The sequence below is a fragment of the Serinus canaria genome, chromosome 2 (assembly GCF_022539315.1).
Source record: "Serinus canaria isolate serCan28SL12 chromosome 2, serCan2020, whole genome shotgun sequence".
Taxonomy (NCBI): domain Eukaryota; kingdom Metazoa; phylum Chordata; class Aves; order Passeriformes; family Fringillidae; genus Serinus; species Serinus canaria.
This window is the reverse complement of record NC_066315.1, coordinates 35,066,885-35,084,950: the sequence shown is the minus strand read 5'-3', so window position 1 is coordinate 35,084,950 and position 18,066 is coordinate 35,066,885. Positions and strand designations below refer to the sequence as shown.

Below are 18,066 nucleotides of genomic sequence, written 5' to 3'. Positions count from 1 at the left end.
GCACCAGGCAGGCAGACAGCAGCTCAGAAAAGGAACTGGTTGCTGCCTCCAGCTCTGTTGCTTGGCTAACGTGAGTGTTTTCTCTCTTCTGCTCCATTGCAGGCCACTGGCCTTTACACTGATGTGTCTGACTTTGCTTTGTGGCACAGTGCTCACCCCAGCAGCACTTCAGAGGTGGAAGCCAAAATCTCTTGGATGTTTCTGCCCTCTCAAAGCCTGTTTTTACTGTGGGAGTGCTGCTTGTTTGTTTTCTTCTGCTACCAGAGCAAAACTGGTTAGCTTGAGCTATTCTTTTTTTGTTCTTAATAGTTTTAATTCTCCTTTTTAATTGCTGCAGACAGGAAGAGGAGGGGAGAGTATTAGAATTGTGTGGGGCAAAAATCTGTCAACTCTTCCATCTTGACCCAAACAATTTAATTGTGTCAAAACATATGAGTGAGCAAGTATTTCAAATGCCTGGGATATCCAAGAATTCCAAGGGATGTCTCTGTGATGGGCTCTTTGAAATCTGTTTCTCACTGTTTTAAAACATTAAATTAATAGACTTTGTCCACATTTCAGTTTTGCTTTTGCTTATCCCCTGGGAGACTGCTAAATTTGTTCTTGAAAAACAAGAGGTGCATTCTTGACTGCTAAATCCACTCTGACATACAGAGTCTCCAGCAAGTGTTCTCAGCCTTGGGTGCCTTGCTGCATTCTGTGGCATTTGATTTGTTTAAAGATATTTAAATTTTGTTTTGCAGAGCACTTTTCCATACAGTGGCTCACATGCCTGAGGCTCCTTGGTGGCTTGATAGAGCAGGTTAGAGTCAGTCAGAGGGTGCAGATAGTTTTACTTTTTGTCAGGGGAATTGTTTAGCTTTTTCTAGCTTCTGTATTTTTTTTCCCTAGAATAAGATCTATTATCCTTATACACTGCTAGAGATAAGATTCAAATTTTATAGTTATTGGTTGCCATGAATACAAACAGCTGGGAACAATATGCAAATACAAAGCACATGTAAAGTGCACTAGGATCTTCATAAAAAGTGAAAAAACTGTTGTTAATTTGAAGAAGAGACACTTTACTGTGGCAGAAAATGGCTTTTTTCTCTATTTGTACAGTGAGTAAATGCTTTTATGTCTGGCTACAATGTGAGGATACAAGCAGTATCCTCAGTGTGTGTTTCTGAGAGCTGGCTGCACTGAGGATTCCTCCTGCTGCTGCAGAGGCTTCTGCTCACTGTCCTGGTTTGACCTTGTGAGCACCAGAGCTGGGCTGTCTGCTTGAGAGGTGCCCAGGCTGGATTTCCCCTGGTCTGTGGCTGTGCCCTTCACTGTGGCACCAGTCCTGCTGCTGTAGGAGATGGCATGGCCGTGTTTAATGGGTGTGGTAAAATCATCCAGGTGTCCTCCACTCTGTACTTGGTTCTGCCTTCTGTGTAAGCAAGCAGTGGTAACAGCATTGGCTAACCACCTCTTTTGTCTTGTGCACTACTGCTTGCATGTTTCTCTTTCCAGGGAAAGGTTATTCCCACTTCTTTGAGCTCTGCTAAGTTTATTTCTGTAAATAAGCAGCAGAAGAATTGTCTGTAAAGCTCATTGCTGGGCACATCTGCAGTAGATAGTCTGAAGAGCTTTCTTGAACAGCTCTGTTCTAGTTTTCCAGATTGCCACTTCACCCTGAAGGGAAAGCCCAGGCAGCCCATGTCACCTGTGGAATCACCTGTCTATCCTTTTCCAACCTGTCAGTCTCAATGCCTTGCTGGCCAGGGAGGCTCAGTCTGTGAGACTGCCTCAGCAGGTTTCTTGCACCCCTCTTCTGGAAGGGGTTAAAGAAAGCAGCCATGGTGCAACTTACCGAGTTGTTGCAATCAGACAGATATTTGCCTTCTTTCAGATGTGTGCTATGCTGTGGCATTGCTTGAAGCAGTGAAGCAAAGAGTTAATGCCAAGTTCCAGCCACAATCTGATGGCAGGGAAGGGGATTGGCCTGGGATCTCTTTTGTATCTGGGATCTTAATGCCCCTTTTCAAAGATCATTTCTTTCTAAAGCATTCCCTGACTATTGCCTTTGTTATCCAGGGCTGAAGCCTATGGGATTTCATTGATATTTCATAATGACCTGACAGACAGTGCTAGGAATTGGGCTTCTGCAGCCTTGGTACAGTAGAAACTGCACAATAGTTTCTTTTCATTAATGAAAGAAGAAATCTCTTGTGTTTATAACTGTCCTGTCTGGTTTTGGAATATCTCCAACTTATCTGCATGCCCTAGCTAGGCTGGCAGATACATTTGTGCCTTGTGCTATTCTTAGAACTCCCTGGATGAGATTTTCTTCTTGATACTGTAAGTGAAATAAAAGAAGCATCATTAGTTCCCAGCCTGTTCAATTTTCTTTAAAGTTGTTGGCTGCATCTCTTGTGTGTGAGGTCTCTCTTCTTCAGTTTTATATTTTCTGATGGGAATTTACTGTCACAGGGCAAGATGCCAGTTATGCCACTTTCAGGGGATTGAATTCTAGAAAATCAGTGGAGCCTGACACCACTCACTCTCAGCCTTTGCCACCAAATTTGTCAGTATTCTTCTGGTTTTAGCATTCATACTCAAAGGAAAATGTTAGTCCAGCTGAGGCTGGACATTTCAGGAATTTTGAAGAGAGGGTTAGTGGCAAGCAGAATCACAGCAGTACCTGATGTCTGTTTTATTTGTCATTGCCTCGTTTGGCCCAGGGCTCAGTGGAACAGGCTGCTCTGCTGTTGTGCTGGAGGGATTTGCCAAATCTGTGGGGTGCAGCAGGGGGGACAGGGATTTTGGAATTTTTGCCTGTTTTCAAAATCCTGTCATCATCTGAGCTCCTGTTTCTAGAGATCTAGTGGCCAGTGAGGTTTTTTTGGTGGATGGTGTTTTCTTTCCCCCACTATTTCCTTGAGTGCTTTAGCTGTTGAAAGGATATGTCCTGGTTTCTGTGGAACAAGAAGCAGTGGTTTGCTGTGTTGCAAATCCAGTGTCTGGCTCTAGTTGTCCTACCTGTACAACTTACTTGTCTTGGCTACAGGTGGATAGCCCAGTTCCTCTTGTTTCTTGGGAAAGGATTTTCTGATGTTATTTTTGGGGAGGGGATGGTGAAGTTATGAAGATTTCTGTTTAAATTAATAATCTACTGTCACCTCTGGACCCTAATTTTTTGAGAAGCTCATACCTATTATTATAAATATGAACCAAGCTCCTGCCTTAATACATAAATCCCATAGAGTGCCTACTTTTATGCTTACTGGAGTAAATAATTATAGAGGGAAGGTAAAATGTCATCAAGGCTTATTCAGCAGTGTCAATGACCATGACAAATGAATAAGAATCAAGTCAATAGTACTTTTACAAGACCTGTCAGTAACTGTCAGATTGAAATGGTTTTTTGTTATTTAGGTCTTCTGAGACAATTTATATAAATAAGGCAAGGCTTGAATGTTGTCTGTGTACCTGAGTATGGAAACTGAATATAGCATGAAAATATGCTCCATGTTCACTTTTTTTGGGTTGGGGGACATAAAGAAGCAATATTGAAGGTGACAGCTGTGTTTTGAGGTGTGTAGTGTTGCCTATGGATGTTTTCTGGCCTCTGATCATGTAGTTACAAAACAAACCCACATTATTCTTACAGAATGCTCTGGATTCCTCAAGCAGGAGCGAACAATTTCCTCCTTCCCTTTTCTCAACTGCTACCATTGACAATAAGATCTTTGCAATGAATAGAAGCTTTGGTAGTGCTTGCTTTTGGAATGAGACACCAAGTAATAATTTGCAAGGATAGCCTTGCAAATATGTTTTGCAGAGCAAAGGCATTCAGCATTTTTTTAGCTTAACTATCACTTTTCAGAGTGTTATCATTTTTCCTTCTAAAAAAATCAAAGAGTCAGTGTAAGCAAGCTTGTATAATGGGGCTATTCAGCCAGAAAATGCTTTGCAAGTGTGGGTGCATGGAGTACTGGAGTCTCCTCCACACTGTGTCTAGGTTTTACTTTCTGTTGTAGGACTGAGGAGGTTCATGGGTGGCTTTGCAGGATGGCTACAGGCAGCTGACCACCTGTGACATGTAGGGGGCTGAGGCTGCAGACCTGGGGCCTCAGAGCTGCTCTGGTGCTGTCTTCACATATAATCCTCCCCTGCTGCTCCAGCTCCCCTTTGCACATCCAACAAATACAGCTGTTCCCTGTTCACACCCATGCTTTGGGTGCTTGTCCAAACAGCACTGACCTGAAGCTCTGAAATAAAACTGTGCTGAATGTCAAAAATGAGATTTGTTTGCTGGCAGCTCAAAAGGAGAGGGGGGAGTTTTGGTGAGAAATGTCAGTTATGGCATGGCTTGGTTACACAATGAAGCAAAGAGTGAACTGTATAAAGAGTTTTTATTAGTCAGATCTTAGCTCCTGGCCTGTGCCAAAAGTTGTTGCACCTTGATAGATGAAGAATTTGCCTTTACAAAATGACAGTGTATTACTATATAAGCAATTTGGTCAAACAGCCTGGTCAAATATTAGGGATGATCTCCTATAAATACAGCAGGATCTGAGCCTGTCCTTAGACTGAAAGAGTTCACTGTCCCTCTGATTTGTGATGTTTTGTTTTTTGTTTCGTTTAGTTTTGACCTAGGTGCACACATTACATACATTACACACATAATGAAGGTGGCAAGCTCATTTCTTGTATCCCTCTTGCATGGTCAATGTGAAGGACTCTGAAAATCCCATTTCTGACCAAAGATAGTCCATTACACATTTTAATTGCATGCTAGAGGAACTATTACTGTAAAAATCATTGCTCAAGACAGGAGGCTGAAGATGATCATGCTGTATAATCCTTAAAGGCAGAAAGAAAGGCTTGGAAAAAACCAAAGCTTCTTAAAGCTCTGATCATTTGGACTGATTTCTTTGGCTTTAGATTTTAATATTGACACAGCCAGGCAAACAAGGCAAATAACTTTTAGTCCACAAGTCCATTCTGATGATTCTGTTTACTTTGATATACCTGATCAGATATTCCTCCAAAAATCAGATATTCCTCCAAAAACAATTTTAGGTTTCTCAAAAGCAAATTTTGCAGAGTTTGATCTGTGAAAAACTTGATGTGAGCTCCACAGTAAAACGTAAACCCCATATCTTTGGTTTGCACAAACCAATGATGGATCGAGCTCTCATCCATGCTGTCTGGGAAAACAGTGCTTGTTTTGAAGGCAAGTAAATGTATTTGCAGGGCAACATAATTTCTTTCTTCCATGCAGTTACTAGGACTTCTCTGCAGCTTTCCTTTGTATTTTTGACTTGTCAAAGTACATTTGCAGACATCTAATTGAAGCCATTTTATTTAGACCGTTTAAAATAGTAAAACCACCAGTTTAAGCAACAGCAATACCCATGTTTTATTTCTGTGACTATTTATCAAAGTGGTTTATTGTACCACTGAATCTTTTCAAGGCTTGGGTTTTTTTCCCTCTTTCTACCAGTTGTCTCTGTGTTGGGGCAGCTGCAGGGGAGTCAGCAAGGGAGAGGAGGAAGCCTTTGAATGTATTTTGTCCTAGTTACCGTTGTTACTCGGTGTATGTAATAAAGCACTGGAGATGGTGCTGAGGGTGTGGAAACTCAGGGCACCAGGAATATTTCTCTGTCTGCTCTGGGGGGCCCTGATCCCCAGGGGAGGACTGACTTTGACCCTCATTCATGGAGAAAGTCTCCTAGACTTCAAGATAGACTGGAACCCACAAAAGTGTGAAATAGATTATAGAGAGCAGTGTAGGTGTATCACTTGGTCAAAAATTTAGGTTTTGGGATTTTTAGTATGTTATGGATGGAAGCAAGATGGAGGACACAGGGTGTTGTCCTGGGTTTCTTCTTCATGATGCTTCTTCCTTCTTCTTCTTTGGCATTTTGTAATTGGGCAGAAAAGTCGGCATTGCAGGGTCTGTGGGATCAGTTATTGGGTTAAAAGGGAAAATAATCTAGGTGTCAGTTCTTAATTGGATGGTTTAGTCTTAAAAGACCTTGGAACAAGAGATTGTGAGCCATTTTGTGCCTTCTAATGAAAAGCTGCCGAACTCACAGTAGTGAGACTGTTTTAATGATAAGAAATAATAAACACTTGAGTCCAAACTGTCTCAAGTGCCTTCAATCCAGAGCCAGAGAAACCCACAACTGGTACCCTGACATTAGGGGAGGTGGTAGAATGGCTTGATTTTGTTACTATGTGCAGGTATGATCGGTGCTTTATTATTGTGACAGTACAGTCTGTCTACTGCTGCTTTCCACTGATTCTAGCATTTGGGTCCTGCTTGTCTCTTGGAAGCCTGCAAGCATCAGCACATGTATTTTCCCAGGCTTATGCAATGTAAGGATGTGAAGGTTCAAACATGACACTTAAATATTGTTTAAACAAGTTCCTTGTTCATTCACAAAGCAGGGACCTTTTAAATAACGTGTGTCCTTTCTGTGCATTGTTTTGTTTCAGTCACAGCAGCAGATGAAGCCATTGTGTAACTTTCTCTCTCCCTGCTGTCTCTGCAGTGCACGTACATCGAGATTGAGCAGGTGCCCAGGACTCACGCTGTGGTGCTGAGCAGGCCCTCCTGGCTTTGGGGGGCAGAAATGGGAGCTAATGAGCACGGAGTATGTGTGGCTAACGAAGCTGTCGTGACCAGAGAACCAGCTTCTGAGTCTGAAGCCTTGCTTGGCATGGATCTTGTCAGGTGGGTGTCCTGCTGAGCTGTGAGCAGCCTTTCATCGTCAGCCTCAGATGATGCTGGTACCAGGTAACAGCTCTGTGGTGTTGGCATAAGGAGATTTTAAAACAATATAAGCAGGCTAGGTAGGGCTCCAGATACAGCTGAGTGAAAACTTAAAACGCTTGCAATCTGAATTTAGCTACCAAGAATGTGCCAGTCTGTTGTGGGTTCACTCAATCTACCTTGTCTACCTACCCCACAGTCCAGCAGTGGCTATTCTGACAGGGTAAGAGATATGATTGCATTGTTAGTAAGGAGCTGCTAACTAATTTGTAATGTCAGATTTCTGGTGTGCTCTTCATTCTCCCCCACTTTACAACAGCCTACTCTGACCTGAAAAGCTTATTCTGGGCTTATAGCCAACTGTAGGCATAGCAAACCCCTATGGCTTACTTCAGCCCATGCATTCCAAGGCAAGGCATTGCCCTTATTCAGACACTGGCACACAGACTCCTGTGAGGCTGTTCATTGATGGCTGCCCGCCCAAAAGGCTTGTGCTGCACTCTGAGTCTCAGCCTGCATGCTGATCTTGTGGTGAAGAGAATTTAAAGGAGGCTTGGGTGGGGAATGAAAGCTGAAAAGGAAAGAAGAGAGGACGTGCGAACTTATTACAAAGAGAAATGAAGCAAATGGACTCAACTCAAAGACCAAGCAGGACAACAGCTGCATATTTAAGTAAATCAGTCTTAGACAAAATAGTTCTACTGGACTTTGCCCTGGGATACTTAATGAGCTGACTGAAGCAGTTACAGGTGAATTCTTATTTTTCTTGGGGACTCGTGAAAAATGGGAGAGGTTTCAGTTGACTGGAAAATTTAAATGTTGTGGCTATGCTTGATATTGTTAAAAAGAGTTGTTCTAAACCACCTTAACCCCAGTTCCTGAAGGAGAAAGCCCTCAAATATCAAGGAGTTGATAAATGCACAATAATAACTGGTAGTCAAGAAAAATCCCGTCAAAACGTTCTACTTTACTCCTGCAATGAGTTAATATATTTTATAGATAAAAGGATAGGAAATAGATACCTTGGCTTTTAAGAGGATGTTAAAACCTTAGGAGTTATTCTCATGGGCAAGCTAGGAAGCATGAGTTAGAAGAACTTGTTGTTAGGTGCACAGCTGCCTGAATCTGTAACTGTAAGTGTTCTCTAACATGTCTCTGCAGAAATGGTGTCTGCTTCCAGCTACCATAAATCAAGAGGAATATGGGCCAATTGAAGAAAATGCAGTGGAAATTGGAAATGTGATCAGAGAGCTATAAAATCTGACCAATGACAAAATCATGAGGGAATTTGGGTTAACTTTCTCTTTGGTATTTTCTCTAAGCCCTGTATATACTGAAGGAATCTGTGGAGAAGCTGTACCTGAGACAACTGGTAAATTAAATTGCATCAAAGGAGGCTGAGTAGATGTGAGGGGCTGTTTAAGAAAGTGCAGGACAACCTTTTGTGAAGAAAAGGACTTAGATGACTTTCTGCTTTTTTTTTCCCCTGTCCTACCACTGTCCTTTTGAAACTTTAACAAACCATTGGTTAAAATGTCAATTTCTACTTATTTCTTACATTCTGAAAGGACTTTAACATGTTTAACATTCAAATTTATATGTTATCCAACAGCTCTAGATTACCCACACTAGCAAATCAGGACATACCAAAGTAAGGAGGCACTGCCACAAACTACACAAGTAATCATCACCTGTAGGTGCTACCCTCCCTCTCTTCCTTCTTACCTGCAGAAGAAATTGTAGTTCAGATGCAGGGAGAGGGTGCTTCAGGCAAGGAGAACCAGAGATGTGCTGTTACCATCTGCTGCTTGTTCCAGCCTCAGTGATTCTTTCTCTGATTGTGAAGACTTGGCCAGTTGAATTAAGTGTGTCTGTTTCATGTCACCCCATAGAACAGAGAGCCATCAAGTACAAAATGGATCTCTGTAGGCTGCAGGGAGGGGGCTGGCACCAGCCCTGCCTCTTTGATAGAGTATCACACAGCATGTCAGGAGACCTGAATGATTCTTAACAAACTGATAAAGTTTTGTGATGGACTTCAGGGTTAGAAGTTGGTACTATTCCATGCAGGCTGGTCCCCATCCCAGTTAAATGGAGAACATGGATCTAGTCACAACATACAGAAAAACTGAGAGAAAATATGCCCCGGTACAAATTCCTAAAGAATCTTTTATTTTTTTCTGCTAAGGATTTATTCAAAAGCTGATTTTTGAAAGCTATGCTAGTATTGCTGCATTAGTTAGCTTATCAGGATGATCAGGATTTTCTTCAGGTATTCTTCCTAGCTGCCTGCAGTTTTGGGGTTTTTTTTTGATGCACAGTTGCAACTGTAAAGCACTGTTCACTTAGGGAAGCATATTCTTCTGAAGAGTTCATGTGCTGTTTTGCTGATAAGTTAGGACAGCATTATCATACAAAAGAGAAATATGGAAAACCCTGTAAATTACACCCTCAATTTTGCATTTTTGTCTTAATTTTAATCCCTATGTGTTTGTATTATTTATTTGTTCTCTTCATCACAGGTGCAATAATTTTTTCAGAGCCACACAGAGATGCCAATCTTGGCAGGGAGTCAAGAATGCTCTTTAAAATGGTATTAATTTGTTTACCAATTTCTTTCCTTAGAGACCTCAAAACTGAATAAAGTAGAATGTCATCAAGTATGTTAGTTAATTTGGAAAGCCTGCATTATGTAACTGATAGGTGAAGTTGAAAAGCTTAAGATAATGTTGTTTTGACAATATGACAGCATATTGGAGATACTTAGGCAGTGGATTGTACTAAATCACTGCAATTTTATTAATAAGTAATTCAAGCTCTCATCTGGCATTGAAATTGCTTCTAACTGTTCTTCCAGCTCACCTTGAAGGGCACTCTGAAGTGTGCTAGTGGGAGGATTATGCTGTGGTTGCCCAGGACACTGATGCTGAGATAATTGACAAGACTTAATTTTGTGGAAATGAGTTGCGTGGTTTTTGTGTAGGATGGGTTTTTCCCTTTTATTTTTTTTTTCCTGTCCCTTGTGACTGACAGATAGGAGCTGCCAAGCAAAAGCAGAGCTTAGACCTTTACTTAATGGAAATAAATGTAACATTGGAGCCATTTATTAAAAAATAATACATAAAGGGTTCTTCTTCAGCCCAAATCCCTGCTGTGGTTTGGACAGAGGAAGCTAGGCTGTGATCATCTCAGATGGAACATTCCAGGGAGACATCAAAGTTTTAGTGGGATGTTATGTCTCTTAGCAGGTTTTGATCTAATTATAACCTAATGGTTTTGGTCATTAATTGGGGAGAAGGGAGCAGATTATCACTGAATCTAGTGACTGCATGGTCACCAAGGTAGTTTTCAGTCCATTCACTTACTGTGGCAGGGACTGCTCTTTGGGAACAAATACAACATGCTTTGGGACTGGCTTTTAATGATGTCTCTGGTATGTGCAAAGACTGGCATAGCTGTATTGGCCTGAAAAAGCAATTGCACCAGGGATGAAAAGAATGAAGGAAAACCATAAATGCAGAGGGATTAAAGATGGAGTCACCAGTACAAAACAAGTTTCAGCTAACAAGAAAATATGAGAGGGAAAGACCCTATAAATGCAAGTAAGAAGATTCTGGGGAAGGAACTGTCACTTTAAGTTAAGCCTTAAAATTCTAGTTGGCTCATGGCTCCTCTTTGTGAGTTAGTGATAAATAGGTGCTTCTGGGAGAGATGAAAACACTGCTTTCAATAATTCAGCCTAAAAGAAGGCTAATGGTAGCCAAGTATTTAACAATGCAGAGCCACTGCAGGGAAGTACTGAGCTCAACAAATCTGTATTCAAATTATCAGGATGTGATTTGTCTACTGTAGTTTTTAGGAAAGAAACAGAGTAGTGTTTTCTTGTCAGGTGATTTCAAGAGAAATGGAAAGAGCTAGGATAGACAGTATTTATGTCTAAAAAAAGTGATTTTCTTGGAACTGTCCATCAGTCAAAATTATTTTTCCATAGAGCAGTTAGAGAAAGACAAACACAGAGGAAAATATTAAGGTGACAAAACAGCAGAGAGTTACCTGGACTGATCCAGGTAACTCCCAAAGGATGGAGGCAGGGATAGGCTGTTGTTTGAAACACTGCATTTCCTCATTACCAGTAATTGGATTTTGGAACCAGTGAAATAATTTGATTTCAACTTCTGGTTACTGCTTTTGTTGTTGATTCAATTAGGGCTGTAAATTATATCAGGGGATTATTTAATGCCACTTACTCAAGGCAGGATACAGTCATTCCCTATGGCTTTGTAAAATTTATTACCACACTTCAGTTTGCTTTCCTGTAAAATACCCTTGCTCTGCTTCAACTTCCTTTTAAAATTCTGTTCTTTCAGGCATGTGGTTGCTCTTACTTCTGACAAAAGCCATGTCTGGTATTCAGACAGATTTTTGGGGAAGCCTCTGCTGGAGCTCTGAAGTATGACTGTGCACAAATGCTTGTCTTTGCAGCGTGTAGTATATAAGGATAACACCTGATTTCCATGGCCAAGCAGAGCATTGGGAAAGAGAGGTTGCAGAGAGGCTGTAATATTGAATACTCCTTCTCTTTTTTAATACCTGGTAATATTAATTTTCAATTATGTTCAATTTCCCACCCTTGTACAGAAAAGTAACCTTGGTACAGCTGTTACTTAAAAAAAAAATACTTGCAAATTGTCCTTCAAATGTATTCTGCCTGAGGAGGAGATAAAGAGAGCATTGCATGTTTACAGTGCAGCTGAGATCATTGGTTGGTAACTGGACTTTTTAAAAAAAAATAAAAGCAAGCTATGATAGGCTTGAGCGTAAAGAGCCAGCATAGAAAATCAAGACTAGAAACAAATAATTCTATAGCTCATCCTTTAGTAACTAATTAAAGCAAGAACTCTTATATTAGGCATACCAGGCACTTCAATATTTTAAACTCAGATGAATGCTGGTGTTTAAAAATAATAACTTAAGGAGATCTTACTGTATCATTCCTCTCTGAATCTCTTTTTTACCCTTTTCTTATAGACTTGGCCTAGAAAGGGGAGCAACAGCTAAAGAAGCATTGGATGTAATAGTTGCTCTGTTGGAAGAGCACGGACAAGGTGGAAATTATTATGAAGATGGGAGTTCATGCCATACTTTCCAAAGTGCATTTTTGATTGTGGACAGAAATGAAGCCTGGATACTGGAGACTTCTGGAAAGTATTGGGCAGCTGAAAAAATCACAGGTTAGTTTAGAACTCACAGCAAATCCTATCAAAAACAGCTGTAAAGAGTTGTCTTGGAAGAATTGCTCTTAAAGTCAATGAGTTTAAATAAGTGGCTAATAAATGCAAGTGTTTGATTAAATCACCAATTTTAGTTTTCTATATTTGTACTATTCTGACTTTTTTTTATGTGTTGATTTGCATTTGCTGATGAGACTTAGCATTTTCTGTGAAGATGGAGATTGTTGCCTTTATGCATAAACTATGTAATAATAATAATAATAATAAGTTTTATATTTGATAGGTGTGTTTTCCAAGATTTATTTTCTGTTTGGAACAGGTCAGATTTTTTTTTGATGGAGTTGATGCCCAAATTCTTACTTACAAATGTAAAATATTGTGAGGAAAGAAAAAACATTGATAGTTTTAAAAAAAGGGCTTTTTTCAGGTGATAAATTGAATGGGTTGCTTTATTTATTGCTTTTTTATTTAAAGGAATGGTGGTTCCTTTACTGAAATAGATACACTCTCTTCGTATCCCTGATGCAAAACAATAATTTTCTGCTCTTTAAACTTGTAAATGGTTTCTTTTTCTGTATGTGTGAAGCCAGAGCTGCCAAACTAACTTCTAGAATTCACTGGCTCAGTGGATGAATCTATTTAAAATTTTTCCAGCATATATGGCCTGCCTTGATGTTATATGATTGTTTAAGCTCTGTATTTAATTTATTCTCATCTTAATTTAGAAGGGATTTTTATTTTCATAACAGCAGAGCTTTTTAAAATGTACTCATGTTTGAATGAAGTGAAAATCCAGAGTGTTCAAGAGGACTTTTGTCATCCATGACTCGAGCTATGACAGATCCATTCAATTCTCTCCTCCTTTCCCCCTAAATCATTAAAGGTAGGTGACAGCAGATATGGGAAGGAGCAAAGAAATATCACAATGTTGTGTGATGGCCTGCTGTCAGTCCCTGCCACCAAACAGGAAGCAGTTTCCTTCACAGAGGTGGTGTTTTCCCAAGTAAAGCTTGCATTTTAAGGATACCTAGGTTATCTGGCACGAACAGATACCAAACATAGAGGAGAGAAGACTGAAAATGCTGTCCTGATGAAACCCCAGTTCTGGCAAGCAGCTGACTCTTGAGGTTCCTAGGATTATGCAGTGACAGCCTGCCTTCTTCTCTTGACCTGCCTGCCTGATAGTTGAAGAACAGTGGGTTTTATTTAGCAGTTTTAGCTGCATCAGCAATACATAACCTTCACATCCTCCTTCCCAGCAAATAAACTCTTGCCTTCATCTGCTGCTTGCAGCTTTTTGAAATGATTCTGCAGCTCTGTTCTGGTTTCTACCAGCAGACTGCTCTTCAGGAGGTCCCTGTGAGCTGCAGATAAGTAGTTTCCACCTCCTGCAGCCCTGCAGGAAAGGCTGCTGGCTATGTAAGAACTCTACATTTCATACTTTGTTCAGAGGGGTCTTTTTTGCAACCACAAGTGTGCCTCTTAAGCTTTCACATGAATGCACAAATGCTGTTAAAATGGGGAAAATGTGTCATTCCCCAGTGTGAAGGCATATCTTTTCCTGACTATCCTCAGAGTTCTAATATTACTGCTGCAGGACTGTAAAGCTCATAGTGAGTGTTTATCAAGCAACTCTCTGAAAATAATTTAAGAATCAATACTTCAAAATCCTTTCTAATAATGTTCCTAAGTCTCAGTGGAAAAATATATTTGATTGATAAACTTGTTTTTTTGTGGTGGATCAAACCCATGAAATATTATTTTACATGAGTTTATAAATGTAATACTTAAAGAGCTCTTTAAAGGGTGGCTTGCCTAGCTGGACATGAATACAAATATCCTCATCACTCAAGTCAACAAAATTCCAAGAAAAGTATGCTGTTTGAAAGGGTGAGTCAGAATAAGCTGTCAGTGACCCTTGTGTAAGTCAGAATTGGATGACAGGGACTTTTTTGCAGAATGATGCACAGAATTTCCTGAAGTTGTTACCCATTATTTAAATTGCATGCATGGGGCATTGCAAAAGCAAGCTACATTTTTGGAAGGCAGTATTAAAAACTTCCACAACTACTGGTTTTGTTTCTGTCTAAGAAATTATTTGTGCCAAATTCCAAAATCTGTGTTTATTTTAGTTTATAGTTTTACTTTATCAGCTCTTTCTCTGGCTTCCAATACATTTGCTTTATTCTCTCTGAGGAATATCTGCAGCAACCACTGCCATGCTGTGGATATATGGTTATAAGCACTGCAGTATTTTTTGATAAAAGGAGCTTCTTATGTCTGTGGGGGGAATATGCCATTAGAAAAAAAATTGGGTGCCTTTGGCATTTGAATACCACCACTGCTTTGTGGTCAGAAGGTGTGAGGTGGGGATGGTGAAACTGGCATCCTGTCTAAACCCCACTGTTAATCACAGGTGTCAGCAGGGCACAGAGGATTGAGCTCTGCAACCTGCAGGGATTGGTAATTCTGTGTATGTGTAATTATATGGCTGCACAGTCATGCCAAATGTACATACTAACCAATGGATTAATTTGTTTCCTAATTGATATGACATTTTCCTTCCAGCTTCTCCCAGGAAAACTGTATTAATGCTCTCTTTTAATATGTGGCTCTTTCCAGAGGGAGTGAAATGCATTTGCAATCAGCTTTCATTAACTACAAAAATTGATGCTGAGCATCCTGAACTAAGGAATTATGTGAAAAGTCAAGGCTGGTGGAATGGAGACTCTGACTTCAATTTTTCTGAAGTGTTTTCTCTTGCTGATGAGCATTTAGCCTGTTGTTCTGGCAGGGAGAGCCTAGAGAAGCAAGGTGGTAAGTGTTGAACTATCTTTCTGTGGGCACACTAGGTTTTTTAGTCACTGCTGCCTCCTTTTCAGGCATTCTGTCCAGAGCTACATGTGACTGAGAAGACCTCTACATGTAAACTGTGTAGGAAGGAAGATCAGAACTAAAGACTGTTCCCTAAATTTGCCACTGTTTAGGATGAAGCCCTTGATGTCACCCCCAAGGTTTCAAAACAGGATTAAATTACAAAGTCACTTCCTTCAGTACTCTGATGTGCCACTGCATCTGTACTTTGCTGTAATTTTAGTGACCCTACCTAACACTAAAATTATACTATTAAAAAAAAAAATGGCCTCACATGTCAAAGATTGAGCTCAGTGCAATCTGCATTTTGGGGAAAATGTAAATTTAACCTTTTGGGGAAAGTTTCAAGTGCATAGTTTAAAGAAGAGCAGTTGCAAACTGAAGTCCCTTTTTCTTTGTTGAGCAGAACAAAGCTACTGGAACAGGCATTGTGCTATTTTCTGCAATCAAAGGAAGGGTTTATTTCCAGACCCGGATTTATTACTGACTTCAGTTTGCTGCACCTGGCCAAAATATCTCTGAAATGCACAGCATGCAGCAGTGCATGGGACTGTGTGCATATCTGCTCTTTCATGCATGAAAAATAGCACAAATTATTATTTTCTAAAAAGCCCTTTACTACTGATGTGAGTTTACTAGACTGTAGGCATTTTCACATGTTGGTAAATGCTCTGAAGAGTGTAGAGGTGAGATATTTGTTGCACTGCAGAGCTCTTGCTAAGGCTGTAGAATTGCAGGGAGTGGGGTTAGTGTCCGAGGCAGATACAGTAACTCTGAAGGGCTATAGGTAAAAGATCTTAATAAATCTGGATTATATCACTAAAAACTCTGAGGGCCCCTACAGACAGATGGCTATGGCTGAAAATCTTGCAGGCTGCTGAGTCATTCTGTGTCTCCTGGTGTGTTTAGGCACCTGTGCATGGAGGTTTGAGTCACTGCAGAGACTGGGAAGGTATAGGGAAGAGGCCTGACTTGCCAAAGGAGTATGTGAGAAAACATGGAGGGGCATTGGGGGAAAGCTGGGGTGAACACAGGCAGGAAACATGGTGAGAACAGAGGATTCTTGTAGAAAAGGGTTTGGGGAAAATCTTGGTGCCTAGGTCTGCTGCTGTAACATTCTGTGACTGTAAGATGATGTTTCGAAATTTCAACTGAGAATGGAAATTGAGAAGTGGAAAATCAGAGTGTTCTCATTCTGTCCTGCTTGGGTAGAGAAAAATGGACATTTTAAGTAAGTAGTCTGTTCATAGTGACTGCTAAAGCAGTATTACAGCCTTCTTCCTGAAAATATACCTCTTTAATAGCATTTCTCCCTACCTGGCAATTGCCATGCCTAATTAATGCTTCTTACTATTCTCATTTACTAGCTAGGCACGTTCTTTCTGAATGTTCATTGCTTAAGTAGAAACTATTAACTGGGATTTGTGACATGCCCATGTCAAGTGTCAGTGGCCATTTTAGGCCAAAGCTTGTTCAGGCTAAAATCCTTACCTGGGCTCCAAGCCATTGAACACTCAGGAATTTTTTCCCCCCTCCATACAGGTGACGTTTCTGCACAAGCTATGATTGATGTCCTGCGTGACAAGGACAGTGGTGTCTGTGTGGACTCTGAATCTTTCCTTACTACAGCTAGCATAGTGTCTGTTCTGCCTCAGGACCCTAGTTTTCCCTGTATTCATTACTTCACTGGCACGCCAGACCCTTCAAGGTAAGCCACAGCACTGGGCTCCCTGGGGTGCAGAGCAGTGATGGGTTGAAAGGTAACAAACAAACCCTGCCACCCAAACTGGAACATGCTTCATGAGCATGTTCTAACCAGAAATGCAGTCAGTGCTCCGAGATGTGCAATCTGACAGTCCTGTGTTACTGAGCTTCCAGGGGAAATGCAGTTTAGGGAGGGGCCAGGAATGCCAGTGTAGTTGCTTTCCACTTGGAAAGTTGTTGAGGCGATGAAGTTGGAGACTTCATCATCTCAACAAGTTACTTCTCTTGAACAGGTAGGTGCAAAACTCCAACAAATGTTTTAACTATCAGAGAGGGGGTGTGTACTCTAGGTAACTCCATATGACATCAGAATGTTAACACAGCAAAACATCTGCAAGTTGCTGGGATCCCAAGCATGTCTTTTATTTGAGGGACAATTTCCAGTTGGTTTACATGGTGTCCTTTCTAGCTGAAAGTAGCTGAGGAAATTAGGGAACTCATGGGTCAGATCATCAAAGAACTAATGAATTATCTTGTGTTTTAAACAGAATCCACTTGGGATTTGCAGAAATTAAACTAAACCACTTGCAATTTTTCAGATCTGCCACTTGCATTAAGGTAAAGAAGTTATGGGGAGAAGAAAATGGTGCCCTTGACTCTTTGACTGTCATTCCTGTCAGAGGACTGGTAGCAATCATTAGGTTTTACTGAGGGTTGTGGAAGTCATCCATGCCAAAGGGACTTTCCACCCACCTTGCATTTTGCAATTCAGACTTTCAGGGTTAAGTGCCAATTTTAAACTTGCTTACCTAAACTTTTCCTTGACTTGATGCAAATCCTCTGTGATAAAAAGGAGCAAGGCTCCAAATTATTTTGTTGGGATCTTTGTCCATTTCAAGGTCAAAAACCTTCTTTAAAAGCCTTATTTAGAGACCTTTCTTGCTTTATTCAACACTGTAATGCATTAAGAAAGAATTATTTTAAATGCAGCTAGTGAGTCACGTAAATTCTTAGTCAGCAAGGCTTTGTGACACTGATGGAAAAGGGTTGCAGCACTGAACCTGCTGACTGTACACAGGCAGTGGTTATTAATTGTGTGTTGCAGAAGTCTTCACTTTTGGCAGGTTCTTCACTGCAGAATGCAGGGTGCTTTGTTGTTCTGTATCTAAAGAGAAGGAAGGCAGTTGTTCCATTCCCTTGCCAAAACTTATTTTCAGCTTCTCAGGAATGAAGATTCTGTATTGGTGGGGTTTTTTGTTTGTCTCTCTTAGGAGTTTAGATCCAAATTCAGTGCTAAAATAGGTTGAGAAATGTCACAATATTGGTAGCCATGTCTTCTCCCAGCTCTTGAAGAAGAATACTAAAGTGCTGCTGTTGATATGCAAAATCCTCTGATACTGAGCAAGATATGTAATCTTTCCTGCTCCATGCAAGTGTTTTTTGCTGATTTTAATAAAACTTAAATCTGGAAGGAGGAGGAGAGATGCCAGTGGAAACAGAGGA

At 40.6% G+C, this 18,066-nt stretch overlaps 1 protein-coding gene across 1 annotated transcript in view; it reads left to right on the top strand.

The window, feature by feature from the left end:
* The window catches only part of SCRN1 (secernin 1), a 37,760-nt gene that overhangs the window by 16,300 nt on the left and 3,394 nt on the right, over positions 1 to 18,066 (top strand). Inside the window, exons 3-6 of the mRNA XM_030227115.2 lie at positions 6,534 to 6,715; positions 11,783 to 11,985; positions 14,608 to 14,802; positions 16,402 to 16,567. Coding sequence (XP_030082975.2) covers positions 6,534 to 6,715; positions 11,783 to 11,985; positions 14,608 to 14,802; positions 16,402 to 16,567 — 746 coding nt within the window. The remainder of the gene's footprint in view (positions 1 to 6,533; positions 6,716 to 11,782; positions 11,986 to 14,607; positions 14,803 to 16,401; positions 16,568 to 18,066) is intronic.